The sequence below is a fragment of the Cololabis saira genome, chromosome 4 (assembly GCF_033807715.1).
Source record: "Cololabis saira isolate AMF1-May2022 chromosome 4, fColSai1.1, whole genome shotgun sequence".
Classification (NCBI taxonomy): Eukaryota; Metazoa; Chordata; class Actinopteri; order Beloniformes; family Belonidae; genus Cololabis; species Cololabis saira.
In genome coordinates this window covers 4,878,874-4,901,431 of record NC_084590.1, presented here as the reverse complement: position 1 = coordinate 4,901,431, position 22,558 = coordinate 4,878,874, and the positions used below count along the sequence as shown (strand labels likewise).

At 41.2% G+C, this 22,558-nt stretch overlaps 1 protein-coding gene across 4 annotated transcripts in view; it reads right to left on the bottom strand.

The window, feature by feature from the left end:
- bcas3 (BCAS3 microtubule associated cell migration factor) overlaps window positions 1-22,558 on the bottom strand; it is a 515,318-nt gene that overhangs the window by 383,014 nt on the left and 109,746 nt on the right. For all 4 annotated transcript variants that reach the window (XM_061718687.1, XM_061718690.1, XM_061718688.1 and 1 more), the window contains one exon: window positions 15,159-15,486. In XM_061718687.1, coding sequence (XP_061574671.1) covers window positions 15,159-15,486 — 328 coding nt within the window. The remainder of the gene's footprint in view (window positions 1-15,158; window positions 15,487-22,558) is intronic.

Sequence of the window (22,558 nt, the reverse complement as noted above, 5' to 3'; positions counted from 1 at the left end):
ATAGCTGTGTTTTTTAGCCACAGAATCACCATAGTGACTATAAAAGGGCTCTGCTTTTGATCCAGTGAAGACATATCATCATCCATCCATCTCCTATACCCGCCTGATCCTCTGCAGGGTCACGGGGGTCTGCTGGAGCCGAGCCCAGCTCGTTACAGGCGGGAGGCAGGGGTTACACCCTGGACAGGTCTCCGTCTCATCAGGACAAGCTCAAATATGATCCAGGAATCTTCACAGGTTTAGAAAGCTGCTGATTTTGGGTTATGGTAACTATTACAACTGAAAAGGTTCAGCGTTTCCTGCCGTTTAGTTTAGTTTATTGGTCCTTTCAATTTCCACAACAAAAATAACCCAAAGTAAAGGTGTAAAACGTCAGTGTAATACAAAGAAATATATATTTTTAGCTTAAGAAAACTCAAATATCCAATCTCAAAAAATTAGAATATTCTGGGAATCTTAATGTTAAACTGTAAGCCATAATCAGCAATATTAAAATAATAAAAGGCTTGCAATATTTCAGTTGATTTGTAATGAATCCAGAATGTATGACATATTTAAATTGCAGAAAATAAAGGACTTTATCACAATATTCTAATTTTCTGAGACTGTCCTATACAATTTTAACTAAATACCAAGGACCAAAAGGTGTAGACTGAAGCCTGAGCTTATGACGCCTACCCTTTTCACAAAAAACAATCTTAGCTTTTATAAACTAGTGCACGTCATTAATAAATATCATTCCATACAGTATTTATATAATCACATACATACACACACGCATACTGTATATACATACACAAACATACATACACATGTCTATAGGTACATGGGTCAATGACGTGGCGCCTAGATTTTCTGAAAGACAGATTTTTTTTTCAATTCAAAAAAGGTTTAAATGGATAAGAAAATATCCTATATATGAACTACCTGTCCCACATATGGACTCACTTGAATTTTACAAAAAATACTAGTTATTTGGGATTTTGGACGGTCCGACCAGGATTCTGGTTTTGAAAACTTTTTTTGAAATCACTCTAAATGTATTTAAATCAATCTTCTTCTATCTGGCATGATTTCTGAACTGTCTTGTAGTGTGTAAGATTGCATCACATTTGTATTTATATTTCCATCATAATATACAAACAAAGTTTGACTGATTATGTCCATTTTATGAAATATCATGTGGCACGACCATTAAAAAACAAACATTTTTGTATAATACTGAAAACTAGTAAAAAAAAAAAGATGTCAAGATGTTAAGGAATTGAATTTATTTTAATATAAATCATGGTTGCACCACATGACCTTTTTTAAGGCTAGTGCCAATTCATCTTGACAAAAAACTCAAAAAATTGACCTGTTGAAAATCCTTATTGGTCATTGACCCACATGCCTATGTGTTTTATATGTATTAATCATGTTGTATTTATACTGTAGGTGCTTTTGAATGGTAATAACGTGCTCCACATTTCCACTTCTGTATCTCAGCTGTAAAGCTATAGCGTACAGTAAAGACCCGGTCAGAACCAGGAACCAGTGTGTACATACGTGTCCCACCAGCACCATGAGGTCATGTTTCCCCGGCATCAGCCACTGCAAAGCGTTGGTGTTTTTCACAACAGGACGATGACTGATGAAGGGGGGGGGTTGGGGGCGCTGGGGGAGTGAGAGGGCAAGATAAAACAAAAGTCCAAACCCAAATAAGCGAGCCGTCAGCCTCTAATAGCAGAAAGGAAGTGTCCCTTTATCAACAAGTGAATTAACAGTTTCCCGTCACACCTTGTTTTTTGCCTCCCCCTCGCTGTGTGAAGCCGCGCCAGGGACCCAGATGGCCCTGTGATCGGACCACCGGGGCTTCTGCTTGGTGAGGAAACAAATCTGTTGGACTGACTAATAGGCCTGTGTTGATGTTTCATGCTTGGGAAGTGTATTATGAGTGTTCTGTATATACATAAAAGGCACCAATGGACGTTCAAAAATGCAACACCAAATCACGGCTGTCACAAACGAGCTGCGAGGAACAAGAAAGCAGAAACATCTAATAGTATTTCATGTCAAAGGGAAGAAAAAAAGGAGCCATATCAGTAGTTCAAATCCTTTTTTGTCCCTTCAAAAGAATCTAATGCAACAGCATGTGGAAAATAGGGGTGTAACGATACACTAATGTAACGCTACGGTACGATACACGATATTGAGGTCACGATAACGATATGATATTATAGCAGTATTTTTTTAACAACCTTGAATGAGGAACATATGACTGGAAAAAATGTCTTTTATTTGAAAGACACAAAATTAGGGCTGGGACTCAATTAAAAAAATTTATCGAATTAATTACAGGCTTTGTAATTAATTAATCGCAATTTGATCGCATATCAATTTTAGACCTGAGAACAATGAGATTTCCTTTTTTTGTTTGTTTCAAGTGGATTTTTGTATACGAGTGAAAGGTTGATTAGTAAACACATATGTTTAATTTATTTATTATTTTATTTTAAACAGTTTATTTTTATCAAGGTGGTGCTTCACCAAGAATAAATCAGTGCAATTTGCTATAAAGTGCAGTAAATTAAATATATGCAGTATGCACATTGAATGAGACAGGTAGCCTACAGTCAAGGACCTTCTGTAAAAAACACTTAAATATAACAAAATACTTTCAACTGTTTCCAGTACATTCCAGAACATGGAAACACATTAGAAAACAGAGCACGCCAGAAACGTCCGAAATGCCATACTAAAAAGTATATACTAAAAAATATAGTTAAGTTCAGCACACTTTTGAGTAAATATCAGTAAATATCATTAGGGTGGAAGTATGCGTTGGTTGGTGCGCCGTCCGTGTGAAAGTCGTCCTGTGAAAAACGTTCCGGGGGGAAAAAACGAATGCGATTAAAATGCGCTTTTTTTCTAGCGCGTTATTTTTTTCTGTAATTAATTAATCAAAATTAACGTGCTAAAGTCCCAGCCTTACACAAAATACAAAACAATGCTGTGCGTTTGGCCTATTGTTACAGTTTGTAATGCTTTATAACTGTTTAAGTTTTAAAGAGAAAGCCAGGCCAAACATTTTTCCAAGTACAAATATTTTGCCACAAACTGAATAGTTTCTCTCATGTATGACTTGACTTTTTTCTTTTCCAGAAATTTAACAACTAAAATTAAATAAATAAATAAAACTAAATAAATAAAACTAAATAAATCAACTATGAAAAGTCCCACATGACTGTTATTGATCTTGTTCCAGAGCTCAGAGCTTCACCTGCTCCAGCCTGAGGCCGTAAGGTTAACCCGGTATCGTTTCATCCTCACACCTTTGGGGACGACACAATCTTTACATCATAAAAAAGATTGATTCATGCTCACCTTAGAAGTAAAAGTTCAAAACCCTGCAAGAGTCCCGTGATCGGGACCGTAAAACGGTACTAGTTTCTTCTGAGCGTAGTCAGATTTTGGTCCGTGGGTCGAGGTCGTCACGTGATCCCGCTGCACCAATAGGATGTTACTAGTAAACAATATATTCATATTAATAACCCAATATCAGCTACAGTTTGTCACCTCCACGACACGTATCGTGATGTTTTTGTATCACGAAATTTCGTGGCACGATATATTGTTATACCCCTAGTGGAAAACAGCAAGAGAATTGAAGAGCAGAAAGGCAGACAGTAAAAAGATATTTATATGATCAAGTTAGTTTAGGAGAGCTCAAACAAAACCTATTGTACTGCACGGGACTGTGGCTGGATGTGAAATCCATGTGAATACTAAGACGTCAGCTGTGGCCGCTGCCTTGTATAGCCTCAATAACCTCTGCCACATGCAGAGAAACTGCACTCACTAATCTAGCCGTGTCTGATCTGCGCCGCAGACAACCCGCCCTCTGCAGTGTCATCCCGGCCCCAGCATGGGCCGTCACCTCAAACGACAATACATTGATCACATTGACGAAAGGATCCGGGATTAGAAATGGAGAAGCTTTGCACTGTGTACAGGAACAGAAATAGCCTTTCCAGATTTTAACAGTGACAAGAAGGGGGCCAATTGCAGCCTCTATTTTTAGGCCTTGCCGGTGGCCTGGGCTGCCAGCGTTGAGAAGGATGTGTATTTTTCTACAGTTCCTTCCCAAAAATCAACGCTTTCTTCACTGGCGACAATCACTGGGCAGCTGTTGTGGCTAGGTGGCCCGGTCCCGGCTTGCTTCACCCTGCCGCTCTCTGGCAGCCTAAGAAACCCGCCTAGAGTGTCCAAAATTCACACCCTGCTTACAAAAACAGGCGGAAAGCAAGACACAAAAGCAAATGTGACTCAATCTGCTTGCGTCCGGTGAAAATGGCTCAAATTAGGAGGTTTTATCAACGTCGTTGTGTCATGGGGGGGGCGCGTTATAAATGTACATGTGCTAGGAAGTCTTGGAGACAATTCATGTTGAAAATAACAGGTACACGTGTCGTGAGCTCAGAGGTCTCGCTGATGACCTGATAGCGACGGAGTGGCGGTTAGGGTTGCCAACTCCCTGAAAAGTAAATAAGGGACATCGGCACTTTTAGTCCCTTTTTTTGTGAGTGAAACGATTTTTTAACTATTTGACTCGAACCTGAATTGAATTAGATGCATATTTTTGAATGCCATGAACATATGGAAAACAAATTATTATCCAGCAATTCACTTTAATACAAAATAACAAAATGAATGAAAGCTGCAAGCAGCGATGAACGGTCCTCCACCCTTGTGCACATTCAGGCTGCAGTGGAAGCTTGTATGACTTGCATGTAGATTCTTCAGGCCTGGACATTTAGCGGATGACACCAGCCATGACTCTGTATGTCATACCATTCAAAAGTTATGGAAAAAAAATAGGAACTATCAAATATCGACCAATCAGATGAAGGGGCAGGGCTAATTTGCACCAATTATGTTCAAGGACTCAAAACCGAGTCCGATGACACCACCCACGAGTCTTTATGTCAAACCATTCAAAAGTTATGGCAGAAAGTAGGAACTATCAGATATGGAGCAATCAGATGAAGGGGGGGCGCGTTTTTTGATGTATAACACACCTGGGTGCACGTTACGGTTCGGGCGAAGAAGCGGCTGAAGTAATGGCATAAATTGCGCCAAAATTACACGATTAATTCAAAATGGCCGACTTCCTGTTGGGTTTGGGCCATGACGCCAAGAGACTTTTCTTTAAGTTGGGCCATGATACAGGTGTGTACCGATTTTCGTGCATGTACGTCAAACCGTATCGTGGGGCTTGAGGTACAAAGTTTTCTAGGGGGCGCTGTTGAGCCATTAGGCCACTCCCAGTAATGAAAACCATTAAATATCACATTTTTCACCAGGCCTGGCTTGCGTGCAAAATTTGGTGACTTTTAGGGCACGTTTAGGGGGGCAAAAAGGCCCTCATTTCGTCTGAAAAATAAAAACGAGAAAAAAAACGAGAACGAGAAAAATTCCTACAGATACAATAGGGCCTTCGCACTGTCAGTGCTCGGGCCCTAATAAAATACATATCTTTCTTAAACAGAAACCTCCCCTGCTTAACTTAAAATGGTATAAATTAATAGAAAACAATAGAAAGAAAGCAGAACATCCATTCTGTAATAGTGCACATTTTTAGTGCAATAACAAAAGTGAAAACAGAAAGTCTGTAGAAAACTAAATATTTGTGCCTCAAAGGCCATGACTTTAGCTACAGTTGTAGTAAAACAGAACAAAATAACTTATGAACTCAACAGCTCGATGCCAGTTTCCATTGGCATTTTATGACTATTTTCTGACTCTCACAGTAAAACGGGACAAAGTTTGTCCTTTTCAGCTCCATGCAGGACTTTAGTTTATAAATACGGGGCGATTCCGTTTTTCAAGGAACGGTTGGCGACCCAAGGGAATACGATGTACCAGGTTGTATGTTCAAGCAAAATATGCATTCAGTCATGAAATCAGTCCCAAACAAAGCTGAGAGATGTTTGTGCCGAGCCTGAGAAGCACAACAACTGGTTGTCACAGACGTATACGACATGATGCACATTAAAGCCGGAAATATACTCTACGCACGTAACCTGCGTAGCCTGCGTAGCCTGCTTTGTGTCTGTTCATGCTCCACTGCGTACGTCGCGTACCACCCGAGTAGAGCCTGTCATACCGATGGTGACCGATAGGGGGCAGTAAGCAGAGCAACAGTTGGAAAAGCTACTTATATTAAGTAGCAGAAGTAGTAGCAGCAGCAGCGGTAGCAGATTAGAAAAACGAACACTTTTACAGGACAATATTGGATGATGTAGGAGATTATAACATCGTGTGAATGTGTATGAGTGTGTATGAATGTTTGTGGTGGTCGGAGGGGCCGTTTGGCGCGATATGGCAGCCACGCTCCCGTCAGTCTGCAGGGCAGCTGAGCTGCGGCTACAGACGGAGCTACCACCGGGGAGAATGTGTGTGAATGAATAATGATCTCTGTAAAGCTCTGGGTGCCTAGAAGGAAGCTAAAGAAAACCATAACATTATTATTATTATTATTACTCTTTTTTTAATGTGTATTACTTATTTATATTACTGTTTTACCCCCTTCCCTGTGTGTGTGTGTGTGTACTTCTGCTACGTGAGTTTCCCCGTTGAGGGAGTAATAAAGGACTATTTTATCTTATCTTATTATTATTGCTTATTATCAAAAGTGGATAGTCTTTCCAGACTAATTTATCCAGCATTCTCCTCACCCATCTCAACAAGAATGACGAAACAATAAATCCAGTTAATTTTAGGTTCATATGGAGAAGTAGATGTCAATATATAAGAAAGATTAACATGGTAAAAAAATGTATTGTTCCTAATATGATTCCAAGTCATTCAATAGTATTTTTATTGAAAAACAGAGTATTTAAAATAAAATAAGTCCCGTCAATTGACTCCTGGCTCCCGGCTCCGCTTCCTCCCGGCTCCGGGAGGCACCGAGGCTCGGCGCGTACCTCCGCCGGGGCTCGGTCGCCGGGGCTCGGCGGCCGGGGCTCGGCGGCCGGGGCTCGGCGGCCGGGGCTCGGCGGCCGGGGCTCGCCATCCGCGGTACTCCCGGGGACTCTAGTCCCGCAGCACCAGTGAGTATTTTGACCGGAGAGATTATAAAATACCGGACTTCGGCATATTTTACCGGACAACGGAAACCCTGGGGGGAAGTTAAATATTGCATAAATATATGCACGGGGAACTTTCTCCAGGGGAGAGCAGCATAATCGTGCCAGCCGGGATCAGACCGGGAACAGCGATACTAGCGGCCAGAGCGAGAACTGCAGGTCGCGTACGCGTTCAGTGTCTTTTTGAGAACGTGCACGTCGACGCGTCAAATGTACGCAGGATACGCAGGATACGCGAGACGTGACGTCACGCGTATCCTGCGTCTCGCGTACGCGTTCTGAACTGCAAGTATAAACGCGGCTTAAAGCCCCTTCCACTACAGCAGGAAGTGAGCCGGGCTGCAGCAGACAGACACCCACCAGCGGGAGTCAGTAAATGCCTCAAAAGCTGAACTTAAATCCAAAAGACAAGCAGAGAACAATCCCCACAATCAGCTACCACTAAAACAGAATCATATATCCTGACCATGGGCCTCGTTTATAAAGCTCGCTTGCGCACAAAACAGGGCTTGAAAGATGCGCACGCCACCTTCTACGCAAAGGTTGGGATTTAAAAAAAAAAAACCTAACAGGAAAATGTGCGTATCTCTACGCAAACTTTAATCCTAGCGCAGGAACATTTTGAAGACATGGGGAACTGGCGAAGCAGGCGGTGAGGTGGTGAAATGAAGCCAGATTCATGTCATACTGTTATATATATAATATATTAATTCCTGATCAAATAAGTTTGTTAGTGCACAGCTCTGTTCATGTGTGCATGTGAATGAGTTTATGTTTATGTGTACATGAAAGTACAATCTGCATTGGGGCTTTTTGGTTCAGGAATCTTGGTCTGTGATTGGACGCTGCCTCGTTGTCACCGCTGCTCATTTGCATAAAGTGGAGATTTTTTTTTTTTTAATCACAGACAGGTTTAAGAAACATTGCCTTACAGTTCAGCCCACCCACAGCCCATCAAAAACCATAGGCACTGAACGTTTCTTGCTTTTGAAGCAAGGAAACATGTTTTACCTTTAACAAGTTACTTGCAATGTTCAGTCAAATCAACTGTTCCAGCAGTTGCTGTCGGGTCAGAGTAGGCTGATCCGGGCGTGGTGAGCCGGTTCTGCAGGCTGGAGCTCGGGTGCAGCAGGAATCTCTGGCCCTGCAAGGCCTTGCTGACGGCACTTCTGTGCAGGACACAGGCCTCACCAAAGCCCCACAGCACAACCGCTTCAGGAGATTATTGCTGCACTGAATAGTGCAGCAATAATCATTTGGAATTGAATTGAAACAATCTGAAGCTTAGATGTGTGAAATGTGCATGTTATACAGGTATCTGCACATTGTGAAAATAATGGACCATATAATACATGAATGTGGAGTCTGGTCTTATTTACACCCGCTCTGTGTGGTCAGGGCTGGACAACCCATTCTTACATCAAAATGGGAAACAGCAACGTTGGTCCACAGTACAAAACGTATTAGTTTCACAATGAGGCCTCTTAAATTGGGACATGTTCACGTTTTTTTTTTTCCTATTATTTTCTATTGGCCTGCAGAAAAGTCATGTGACTGCCGGCAGATGCCTTGTAAAAATAAAAACATGGCAGCCATCCTTGTCTTTCTCAGTGGAAAATGCATTATTTTAAGGTAGTTTTGATATATAAAAGCATTTTGATCATAATTCTAACAAGAAATATACATTCTTTATTCATATTCTACATTCATACGTTTTACGTTTTCTGTCGTTGCTATGCCTGTTGCTAAGTGCGCCGCTATGGACGAAACCAGGTGGCTTGTATGCTATTTGAATTATTCTTTACATTATGTAGTTATATGAGTTGTTAAGATATTTGTGTTATTTTGTGTAACTTTTGATGATATTATTACAATATAGAACAAAATAAAATGGATTTTAGTGCCCAGGGGATTACACATTTATTCTTCTTTGAATTTCACCACCCCCATGTTTTTGGGAAACATTAATTATATATATATATATATATATATATATATATATATATATATATATATATATATATATATATATATATATATATATATATATATATTTTATATATATATATATATATATATATATATATATATATATATATATATATATATATATATATTTATTTATTTATTTATATCAAATCATTTTCTTTTTGACTCAAGGCTCACAATATACTTGGTGTTTGCACCAAGTATATTGGTACTTGTTTGAACCAAGTACCAAATTAAACGCACTAAAAAATCTCACATTCTGGCTGCGTCTGAAATCACATACTTCCACCCTAATGAGTATGTGAGATTTTTTAGTGCGTCCGAAACATTAGTACGTACTCAATAGTACAGTATGTACTATCCATACTCATTCTGGAGAAATTTATAAGTATGGATTGATGGACACTAGCTGAGCAGAAACTTCCCACAATGCAATGCAGCGGTGTTTGGTTGCTAAGTGATACGTATATGTCATAAGTAGTATATAATATTATAAGTATAAGTATAAGTATAATAATATTATTATATAATATTAATATTATAATATTCATATATAATAATATTATATAATGTCATCTTGTTTCGGCTGGAATAAACAAGAAATAGCGTCACTTCCTCCCAACGGCAGGAAGTGACGTGTGCGCTCTTAATAGTACGTCCGAATTAATGCACACTACTGATATTTACTCAAAAGTGTGCCGAACTTAAGTATACTTTTTAGTATATACTGTTTAGTATGGCATTTCAGACGCACCGCCTGTTTTTGCAACTCATTAGGGTGAAAGTTTGGGATTTCAGACGCAGCTATGGTGCCATGCACCACAGCGTTGTGGGGAGAACAGTGTGTTGCACGGTTGTGGGATTGAGAGCACGGATTACTTCAGTACACTAGTCTCCGTCTTCAGGCTCAGTACAGTATCTGCTAAATAAGGAACGGAGAAGTGCAAGACGTGGAGCTTAGAAAGTAACAGACATCACTGTTTCAACAAGGTTTGAACACAGCACGCAGCACATAGCTCACGGACTTACGGGTCTGGAGTTTCAACACCTTAATAAAAACAGTGTGAAACCTGGCTTTAATTTCCTGTGGACCAGAGTATAAACTGTAAGATATTACTATTATGAAAACATCCAATTTTCTCTGAAGGAGGTTTCTAAAGCACCCTCTTCATACATCTTACCAAAAACACGATCAGTCCTATAGACACTTTATCTTCTTCAAATGCGCGCACACACACACACACTCCCACACTCCGTCAGGTATCACTGAAGACTAATTGTTGACAGGTGGCTCTAATGCCCTCCTTTGAAACAAAAGTGTGATTTACGACAACGCTCCCCGAGACCCCAGCTTTCAGCACTGCTACTACAAACTTATCTGTCTCTCCTCGTGCCCACACCCCCCTTCCCCTGTAACCCCCTGCTCCATCTCTGCTGCAGTTTTTTTCAATTGCACCTCATTACTTAAGTTATTCACTTTCACCTCCCAGCCCACTTTGATGTCGCTGCTCCCCTCTGTCTCTCATCACGGCCAGGCAGAGCCTCCGAAGACAGAGGTCCTTCTAATGTTTGATGGCCTATTCTTCAGCGCCCAGGAATGTGTGGACTTTAGTCCAAAGGTTACATAGGGCCCTTAGTCTAGACGAGGAAGGAGTAAAGGAGAAGAGGAAGTGAGGGTGATTCTACAGTATGTGTGTGTGTGTGTGTGTGTGTGTGTGTGTGTGTGTGTGTGTGTGTGTGTGTCTCTGGCTTACAACGCAAGTGAATAATTCCAGGCCAGACAGATGAAAATATGATTTGACCCTGATGCTCTCTAACTTCTCCAATGTGTGCTTTCAGCGAGCATCATGGCGTTATTCAGTCTGGAGACGATCCCTCTGTAGGACGCAGCCGGCGACACGTCCCCGCGTCTCTGGTCACTGGCAGCTTTATGCTGAATAACCAGCATCAGCCAGTGCGGCTCTAACCTACGGAAGAGTATTAGGGCCAATTTATCACCAGGCCTGGCTTGCGTGCAAAATTTGGTGACTTTGGGGAACTATCAAATATGGACCAATCAGATGAAGGGGGGTGCTTTTTTTGGCGTCTATCGTCGCCATGGTAACGCTTTTGAAAGAAAAAAGTAATGCGCGTCGTCGCAGGATGGAGACGAACATTTTGATGTATAACACACCTGGGTGCACGTTACGGTTGAGGCTGTATTAACAGCCAAAGGAATGGCATAAATTGTGCCAAATTAAGCGATGAATTCAAAATGTTCAAAATGGCCGACTTCCTGTTCAGTTTCGGCCATGACGCCAAGAGACTTTTCTTTAAGTTGCGACATGATACTGGTGTGTAGCGATTTTGGTGCATGTACGTCAAACCGTACTGTGGGGCTTGAGGCACAAAGGTTTCTAGGGGGCGCTGTTGAGCCATTTTGTCACGCCCATTAATGCATATCAAATTTTGGGCCAGGCAGGAGAAAAATTTAAATAATATTTTAGAGGAGGAAGATTTTTTTTTCATTATGCACTTCGAGAAAAAAAGTCGAAATGTTGAGAAAAAAGTTGAAATGTCAAGAAAAAAGTTGAAATGTCGAGATTAAAGTTGAATTACAATTTTGGGAAAAAAGTCGAAATGTTGAGGAAAAAAGTCCAAATTTAGTGAATAAAGTTGAAATGTTGAGAAAAAAGGTGAAATTTCGACTTTCTTCTTGAAGTGCACAATAAAAAAAAATCTTCCCCTCTCAAATATTTTTTCTCCTGCAAACCGGATGTGTGTATCAGTGCCCTGAGAGCTGAATTTATTCACACAGTGGTGAAGAAAATGTGAAGAAAAAAACTAGAGTTCCCACCTGAGTTGTTCCCATGAGACAAAAACAATAGTGGCTGAGTGTCCCTGCTGGCCCCTGATGGCTACAGGAGGGAGCCGGGGCCTCTGACGTCCCGTCGTGGCTACAGGAGGGAGCCGGGGCCCCTGACGTCCCGTCGTTGCTACAGGAGGGAGCCGGGGCCCCCGACGTCCCGTCGTGGCTACAGGAGGGAGCCGGGGCCCCTGACGTCCCGTCGTTGCTACAGGAGGGAGCCGGGGCCCCCGACGTCCCGTCGTTGCTACAGGAGGGAGCCGGGGCCCCCGACGTCCCGTCGTGGCTACAGGAGGGAGCCGGGGCCCCTGACGTCCCGTCGTGGCTACAGGAGGGAGCCGGGGCCCCTGACGTCCCGTCGTGGCTGCAGGAGGGAGCCGGGGCCCCTGACGTCCCGTCGTGGCTACAGGAGGGAGCCGGGGCCCCTGACGTCCCGTCGTGGCTGCAGGAGGGAGCCGGGGCCCCTGACGTCCCGTCGTGGCTACAGGAGGGAGCCGGGGCCCCTGACGTCCCGTCGTGGCTGCAGGAGGGAGCCGGGGCCCCGGCTGCAGGAGCTGCAGGCTCCCCCACAGGGTTCACAGTAGGGATGCTGCATCCACCTTTTTCACTTGCCATCCGATACCGCAGCCCTAGTACCGATCCGATACCGATCCGATACCGATCAGTTACCAGCGCATATTTCTATCTCTCTTTTTTGACCAATAAGTTCACTTTTTTAGTACTTATTTTGTAGTGTGTAAAAGAAAAGACTAGAAAATTTCAGGAAATTTTGATATGGGCATGCCCTACTGCCCATTCGTCCCCTCTTGCTGCTTTGGTTTGGGTCTGTAGTGGTTGTGTTCGGGGTGGTTCTATGTCAGTTTGAGGTCTTTACGGTTGTATTTCATCCATTCCTGTGCTCGCTGCAGGGGGTGTGGTTTAGAGTTGTTAATAAACCTTTGGGGATGGGGCCGTTTGGCATGGATTTTGACATAAAATTTCCTTAAATCACAGCTTCATGAAATTTGAATATGTTGAAGTCCACAGCGTGCCGAGTCTGGGAACATTTGTACGATGTCTCTACGATAACCTGTTGCCTAGCAACAAGCGTCCAAAGTAAAATGGCATTTTTTTTAAAATGGAAAGTTAAGTATCGCAAAAACCGTAATAATTAGCAGGATGATATTGTAAGGCCGTTTAGGGACAATCGGGCTGATTGTTTGTAAATTTGAAAGATGTCTCTACGATAAAGTTCGGCCGAGCAATAAGCGTCCGAATTTTCGCCTTTTTTTTTGCTTTTTGGCATCTAGCGTTCCCACGGTAACACTTTTGACTGAGAAAAGTAATGCCAATCGAGGCAAGATGGAGACGCATCTAACGATGTATGCCATGCTTGGGTGCACGTTGCGGTTCGGGCCGTATTAACGGACGAAAAAAGAGTGCGGAATAATAAGGATAAGAACAGGGAAACCTTTTCTGTATACTAATATACCGCCTTCCTTTTTCAGGTTTTTCTGGCCGTGTTTTATTTTTTGGGGATTTTTTTCTTCCACATCAGAGCGGGGTCATGCTGTACACCCGCTGGTGTGCATTGGGACTTTTGAGACTTTAGCTCGTTAGCAAAATGCTAGCAACATTGCCCTTTGGGCCATTCTGGACGATTGCAATATGGTCATGCCACTACTTGGCAAGCCCATAACCAGGCACCAAACGAGCCCTGTAAACTGGTCTTCTACTAAGCAGCACATATAACACCAACGTCCTATTTCCTCCAAAACAACACTTTTGTCCTGCACCATATGTATGAAGGTTAAAAATCCTTTTCACACTCCAAGTTCAAAGTACCACATACAAGTATAAAACAAATGCAAATTCTTAAATAGATGATATTGTGTAAACATTCCTGCTGGTCCGTTATCAGTCACGGAGTTCTGGGAAGTGTGCAGCACGTCCACAGGCTTGGCACAGGCTTCAGTACACCTATCAAAGCTCAAGGATATTCCTGGAAGCCGCTCACTAGTGAGAACTGTGAGATTTTACTCTGAGCAACACCTCTGAGGTCACTCAGTGCAGCTCCGACTGCATGGATCTGTGTCAGCCCGCTGCACAAAACCAGTGCCAGTGGCTTCAAATAGTGTTTTACAAATGTCGTGATTAATGTTGAAATACAATTTCGAGAAAAAAGTCGAAATGTTGAGAAAAAAGTCGAAATGTCGAGATTAATGTTGACTCTTTTTTTCAACATTTCAACTATTTTCTCGAAGTGCACAATAAAAAAAATCTTCCCCTCTCAAATATATTTTCTCCTGCATGGCCCTGATACTCTTCCGTAGTTTTTAGGCCAATTTTGTTGATAATTCAAATAATAGTGATAGTCAAACATGCAAAGTAACTTATCGCCCCACCTGGATACCACATTTACGAGTCCTGCAGCTTGAGTCAAAACATTTAGTGTTGGTTCATCGTATTCATCTTTGAAAGTTTCAGGATGTTCCACCTAAAATGTTTTCAGTTCATCAAAGTCGGAGCTTGAGCATGTAAGGAGCAATCGCCCTGAAAGCCAGCTCCGAATACGACTACACTCTGCTGTACATACTGCTCGGTACGCTCACGCTCCGCACGTCACTCAGCCGCAGTGTGGCGCTCACTCGCTGTATGACTGGACGTCTGAGTCACGATGTGACATCAGCGAAAGAACAACTCTGACGGATTCTTGTTCATTTTATTCAACCAGCAATGGCAACAAAAGTCTTTTTAAGACTCATCACTGGAAAAAACAACAATTTTCACCTGTTTCAAGTAGATTTCCACTTAAAATAAGTAGAAAAATCTGCCAGTGGAACAAGATTTTTTTGCTTGTAATGAGAAGATAAATCTTGTCCCACTGGCAGATTTTCCTACTTATTTCAAGTGTAAATGTACTTGAAACAGGTGAAAATTGTCAAATAAGTTATTTTTCTGGTGTTATTTTTCTGGTGATGACTCTAAATGTTGAAATAGCAGTAAAACCACATTCATTGATGAAATGACATAAGGGATGGAAAGGAGGGATGGCAGTTTTACAGGGGGGGATGATTTGGACCGTTTTTATTTCAGGGGGGATGCCGTCCCCCCTCATCCTCCCTCAACTCCAGTACTGTCAGCCAGTTGACATGTACGGCATACAGAGCAGAGCATGGATGAGTCCCCCCCCCCCCCACGGTCCCAGATCTTACCGTGCAGCGGAGACCCTGACGGGCTGCTGGACAGGCCGGGGATGGGACTACAGCGGCCTCCGATGCCTCCTCCTCCACCCAGAATGCAACTGCTTCCTCCGATGCCTCCCGCTCCTCCTAACGCGGCCGCCCTGCTCAGCTCCGGCTCAATCTCCTCCAGTCCCGCACTTTTTTGAAAGCGAGACATCCGATTGACCACCCGCGGCGACATGTGAGTGCGGGCGCAAGGCACGCCGCCATAGGGGTTGATGGGGAACACGTGGGTGGTGCCACGGAGGGTGCTGATGGCCACCCAGCGACTGTCCTGGCTGAAACACATGTCCTGGACCTTCATACACACACAACAGGGACAGAAAGAGGACAAAAGTAAGGAGCAGAGACAGTAAAGATAGAAAACACACCATGACTGTTATGCAGACGTGGGTAGAGGAGCCAAAAATTGTACTCAAGTAAAAGTACTGTTACTTCAGAATAATATGACTCAAGTACAAGTAAAAAGTAGTCATCCAAATAATTACTTGAGTAAAAGTAAAAAAGTACTTGGTGAAAAAACTACTCGAGTACTGAGTAACTGTTGAGTAACGTCTGATTTATTTTTTTAACACAACCATTCAAACAGACAAAAGTACAAAATAATCATCTTCAGGTAAATTAAATCAATAAAATAAAATAAAATAAATAAAAAAATAGCTTAAATTAAAAGAATCTTAAAGTAAATTCAAGTACTTTAATAAATAAATAATAAATAAATAAATAAATAAAATAACAGAATAAAAAAAAATGAATTAAGCACAAGTAGCACAACATTTCAAGCCTTTGTACTTTTCTTTTTTAACCAGGCAGAACTAAAACAAACATGAACTCATAGAAACTCTGTGTGTTTGAGTCTGTGTAAATGTGACAAAACATGCAAAAACAAACATTTTTCCCAAAGAATCACCCAGTGATGTCATGAGATTGACGCGTACGCGGATAAAAGGGATAAAAGAAAAGTAACAGCTCAACGTAGCCTAATGTAGCGGAGTAAGAGGAACAGTTTCTTCTTCACAAATCTACTCAAGTAAAAGTAAAAAGTATAGTGATTCAAAACTACTCCTAAAAGTACAACATTTCCCAAAACGTACTCAAGTAAATGTAACGGAGTAAATGTAACTCATTACTACCCAACTGCTGTTATGTACTTCCCGAGCTAAGTTGTATGTCAGTGTCCGCCTGAATGTGACCATTCCAGGTGAATGGTCTTTACAGCCACCAGGATGTTACAAGAACCCGTATTGCATAACTTATTTAATCTCATTAGGAAACTAACCACAAATCATCTTGAAACTTTGTTTGGAAAAGAAGCCCAGCGTGGAATATAAGCGTCATGGCGACAGACGGGCGAGGGAACGAGCAGAAAGAAAGACCGGAATTAATTTAAAGGGGACCTATTATGGCATCTAATACCTATTTTAAACAGGCCTTGAATGCCTTAAAAACAAGCTTTCGATTGTTTTTGCTAAATAAATTAGAAATTCAGCCTCTGACCATGTCTTTATCTTCCCATAATGAGGCTCTGTGCTGATTGGCTGCCTGAATGACGCGATAAACCGCTACGAATAAATGGCGGAAGCTCCGGCCGGCGGAGTTAGTTGTGGAAATGGTTTCACGCATCGGAGGACAACCGATGTAAATCGCGCCCGCCGTTACGTAACGACGGGAGCAGAATCTTATTGGCTCGTAGATCCACATCACACTGGAGGATCATCCGGGCGGCTGTACAGACACTGCAGAATTTGGTTGTTTCCTCCTTCTCTGAGTTGGCAGGCTGAGGGGAGACCACTTTATAGATGTTAAAGAGAAAACATGTTTTTCAGAATAGGTCCCCTTTAAAGTGGAATGAATCGTGGAATTATTCTATTCGGATTTAAAATGGGAATAAACCAATTTTTTTATTTCTGTTTAATTTATTTATTTTATTTTTCCTCCCTGATTGGTTAATTCGATATATTATTTATATTTCAATTGAAAATGGTGCAAGCTAAGTGTATGTGTGTCTATGTAATGTATGCGTAAATGTTGTAAGTCTGAAAAATTAAAAAATGACAATAAACATATTGTGAAAAAAAAAAGGAATTCAACTTCCCATGTAAACGCACTCAATCTGATTTGAGCCTGTTGTTGACTAAATAAATGACTGTTACTAAAAAAAACATAGAAAAAAAAGGTGATGGCGCCCTTTGTTAGTCTAGCTCCTCACACTCAGGGAGCAGACACTTGAGGAGATAGGATCTCCCTGAGCATGTCAGACATGCAGGAAACCAGACAGATAGGCTGCAAAAGACAATACACTTTCAGAGGAGGGTCAATGAAATGGGACAAAGGCGTTAGGTGACAGGCTGATTAGGTGTTAGTGTGCTGAAACAGCATCCATCATTTAAAACGCTGCTCAAAATAACTAGAGAAGAGCGGTGAGGAACTGGGACGGAACCGGCTGGAGAAGATGGGCAGGGCTAGGAAAATACTAAATCACAAGTGGATGAAAACGAAAGTGCAACACACGAAAAGCATTAAAAAAAAGGCACAAATAGGGAGAGCTGTGAGCCGCTGCATCTGCACGCGCCGCCATCTTGAAAACCTAGACCTGTTTCCATTTCTTTGTCCGGTTTCCATTTCTTTGACCTGTCGCCCTCTGGCAGGCGCGTCAGGTCCATACGGGCCAGAACAGACTCAGGGACAGATTCTCTCCCCAAGCTGGGAACATTCTGGACCAATGAGCTACCTCATACTGGCCAATATTCTTTCATCCATTCATTTGTAATATTCTTCACTCATTTATATGCAATATTCTTTCATTCATTCATTTTCATTGTGTATATATACGGAAGAGTATTAGGGCCAGGCAGGAGAAAAATAATATTTTAGAGGAGGAAGATTTGTTTTCATTATGCACTTTGAGAAAAAAGTCGAAATGTCGAGAAAAAAGTCGAAATGTATTCCAACTTTATTCTCGAAATTCCAACTTTATTCACAAAATTTCGACTTTTGTACACGAAATTTCGACATTATTCTCAACATTTCCACTTTTTTCTCGAAATTGTACTTCAACATTAATCTGGACATTTCGACTTTTTTCTCAACATTTCGACTTTTTTCTCGAAGTTCCTAATGAAAAGAAAATCTTCCTCCTCTAAAATATTATTTTTATTTTTCTCCTGCCAGGCCCTAAATACTCTTCCGTATACATACACGATGAAAATGAATGAATGAAAGAATATTGCATATAAATGAGTGAAAGAATATTGCATTGAATGGATTTTTTTTTATTGTGCACTTCGAGAAAAAAGTCGAAATGTTGAGATTAATGTTGAAGTACAATTTCGAGAAAAAAGTCGAAATGTATTTTAACTTTATTCTCAAAATTCCAACTTTATTCACAAAATTTAAACTTTATACACAAAATTTTGACGTTATTCTTGAAATTGTATTTCAACATTAATCTTGACATTTCGACGTTTTTCTCGAAGCGCACAATAAAAAAAAAATCAAACCCCTCTCAAATATTTTTTCTCCTGCATGGCCCTGATACTCTTCCGTAGTATATATATTTATATCGTCTGTTTCTTATTTTGTTTTTACATAGCCTTTTACATGGGTGCACTTTTATGGAGCTGCTGCTTAATCTCATTCTATTATTATAATGACAATAAAGGCTTTCTATTCTAGTCTATTCTATTCTAAAATACAAAAGCAGAAAAATCTAGGAGAAGGTTAAGACGGAATGTCCAGCCCTTCAGCCGGCCGGTCGGAGAGAATGGCTCTCTGTGACTGAAGGCCTTTCTAATCTGTTGCCAGGTCGGGCTAGGTAATTGTCCCCAGCAATGACAGTTAATGGGGCATCCTCGACATACCAGACGATTACTGTGCTTCACAAAGATGAGTGAAAGAAGAGGCCTGACCTCTGCCGGGGCTGATTAGGGACGACTCAGAGATAATAAAGAGCTACTTTGTGTGCGTCGTAATTGGCCATAATAGACCTGTCAGGGCTCCGACTGTAAATAGGTGCCTGCACTTCACTGTCAGGTCCATTTTGATCAGGTAAGAGGAACACCTGAAAGTGCACTCCGTGCAACAGTCATATCAAACTGTTGTCGAATGCTATCTTCAAAAACTGGAATGTATTTGAGTCACGTGATGTGGAGGTGTTGATGTGGAAGTAGCACATTCCGGGGATGCTGAGCAGGCATCGCTGCGTAACGAACACGGTGACGTACGAGCCACGCGGGGAGATGTTTAAATATGTGACAGCAGCAGTCAGGGAGACGATGCAGCTCCGTTCACCTGAAAGGATCTCTACAGGAATGAGGAGAATGTGACAAAGATGGACCGAAGGATAAGGCCGAAGAGAGAAGACAAACAAGCCGCTTACATAGAAGAAGTCAATATTACCAGGAAAATGACAAAAGGGCTTCATGGTTGTCAGCCTTGGACACCTATGATGCAATCAGTGACTGCGTTTACTTTACATGCATCAATAACCCTTTTAAAACCCCAATATTGGCAATAACCTGAATTTGCACGGCCATGTAAACACCAATAACCCCTTTCAATAACCCCAATTTGCTCTAATGCGCTAATAATGCGCTTTGCCTGGGTTACTCCTTTTAAAACCTGAATATTGGGTCATGTAAACGCCAAACGGAATATCCCCATCAAACGGAACAGGAATCTGTTTTCTGCACATGCTCTGTTCACAAGGAATCCTGGTCTTTTGAGTCCAGGAAGTTCTTCTAAACACGGAGAAACCAAGACCAGGAGGAGACTAATCACTTCATAAATGTAATGAAGGATATGAACATTTCTGCATTTGTAGACGGTAGAAAGTACCGGGATAGAAGATTTACAAGAAGGTGAGAGAAAAGTTGCGTGAAGCAGCATTTGTTTTGAATTTGGATACAGGAAGAAGAAGCAGAAATGACGGTAATTGCGTCATGACGTTCTCCGTGCGTCGCTGGTTTGATCCAGATATCCTGAATGATTAATTACCATGTAAACGGAATATTCTGAATGTTTCAGTAACCGGAATATTAGCAATAACCCAAATTTTGACTGCATGTAAACGTAGTCAGTGTTATTTTCGACTCCAAATGTCTTTCCATGTTGTCATTTGAATGTATTCATTGCCATCTTTAGAGTTGTACAATAGTGATCTATACGGATGTAAAATGTGCACACGACTGTTGTTCCGGTGGTGACAGCGAGCTGCAGGTTCAGTCTTCAGCACTTAGAGAGGGATATGTTTTGAAAGAGAGGGTGCTACAACCTCAGGGTCAGTTTAATTTTAAAGTTGTCAACAGACGCACAAACACTGAAGAGCTTCTGTATTATATATATATGTATATTTATATATATATATATATTATTATATATTATATATGTCGACCTGCTGATGAAAGTGTGGAACTGCCTGAGCACAGAGCTAAAACAAAGTAAAAACATATCACCATTTAAAAAAAGATACAAAGAAACTTCTATTCAAAATACAGATGTGAATAAACATGTAGATATGTACATTTATTAATATATGTAGATATATAGATGTATATTATGGATATAGATATATTATATGTAGGTATGTGGATATATTGAGTTGTATTATACGTACAGTATTTGTGTATCTATATCTCTATTAATATATATTGATTTATAGTTATATGTAGATATGTCGATATATAGATTTATAGTAATGTTTTTATGTATATAATTGGAGGTAAATATATGAACTAGTGTATATATATAGCATATCTACTCTTATATAGTTATTCAAGTATATTGTTATACCACTGCTGTCTATTGTTCTCAATTATATTGTAGTATTATAGTAAAGTAATGATAACGTAATACTATACATTATAATTACTTCTATTATTACATACATGCATAGTAGCACAACTAAATGCTGGGTGTTTGTTTTGTTTTCTTTTGTTTTGACTATATTTATATATACATATAATTGAGTATTATATCACTGTATTGAACAGTTATTGAAACTCTGTATATGTAAGAATGTATGTCAGATTCAGGGGGAGGACTGGATAAGTGGTTACTTCATTCCTACTCCGTTTCGAGCATGTTGGTGGATCCATGAACTATTATTATACAGGACTGTCTCAGAAAATTAGAATATTGTGATAAAGTCCTTTATTTTCTGTAATGCAAAAATGTCATACATTCTGGATTCATTACAAATCAACTGAAATATTGCAAGCCTTTTATTATTTTAATATTGCTGATCATGGCTTACAGCTTAAGAAAACTCAAATATCCTATCTCAAAAAATTTGAATATTCTGGGAATCTTAATCTTAAACTCTAAGCCATAATCAGCAATATTAAAATAATAAAAGGCTTGCAATATTTCAGTTGATTTGTAATGAATCCAGAATGTATGACATTTTAGTTTTTGTAATTGCATTACAGAAAATAAAGAACTTTATCACAATATTTTGTACAAGATTTGTATTCTTTTTTTTTCCATTTTTTTTTCACTTTTTTATCATGCATGTTGGAAATAAAATGTTCAAATCAAAGGCCCCCAGTCCCATATATTAAGTCCTTCAGCATCTGCAGCTTCTGGTCCACATGCCGGTCCTCCCTTATCACCCAGGTCTGTTTACCTGGCCCCGGGTCACCGGCAGCCGGTCACATGTCGGGTTGCTGGAGACAGATAAGGCGTCTCTCCACCCACCTAGCTGCAGACGTTATCACTCTCAGCGTGTGTGAGTGTGAGTGTGTGTTTGAGTGTGTGTTTGTGTGTGCGTGTGAGGGGAGTGCGTGGTGATAACCCCTGGCCCGGGCGCTGGGCCGCGGCTGGCAGGCAATGTTTACGGCGCGTGGGATCAAAGCGGAGCTCAGTGTGCAGCCGGTCAGCGGATCGGACTACAGACGGGCCCGGGAGGGTGTTTGTGTGATCGCAGTGTTTTTCCAGTCAATAATCCTGAACTGAACAAGGCCTGAAGTAGCGTTTGCTGGGTCAGCACTTCTGGCTTTCACTGCAAAGTGTCCACATGTAAGAGGGAGAGAATAAACATCGTAAACTTTCAATACAGCATTCCTGTCAGGAACAGCAATCCCACGGATTTCATTATTCTTCCTGAAAACAATGTTGAGTTGGACTTTTTTACACTAACCCTGGATTCACACTGAAAGCGTCACAGGCGTCCGGTTGACATTCATTGTCTATGAAAGCGCTGCGAGAGGCGTCGGAGGCCACGGAGGCGTTGGAGGCGTCCAGAGCGTCAATTTGAAGTTGAAAAATCTAAACTTTATGCAAATGAGCAGCGGCTACGCCGAGGCAGCGTCCAATCAAAGACCGGGATTCCTGAAGCAAGAAGCCTCAATGAGCTCACACATGAGCAGAGC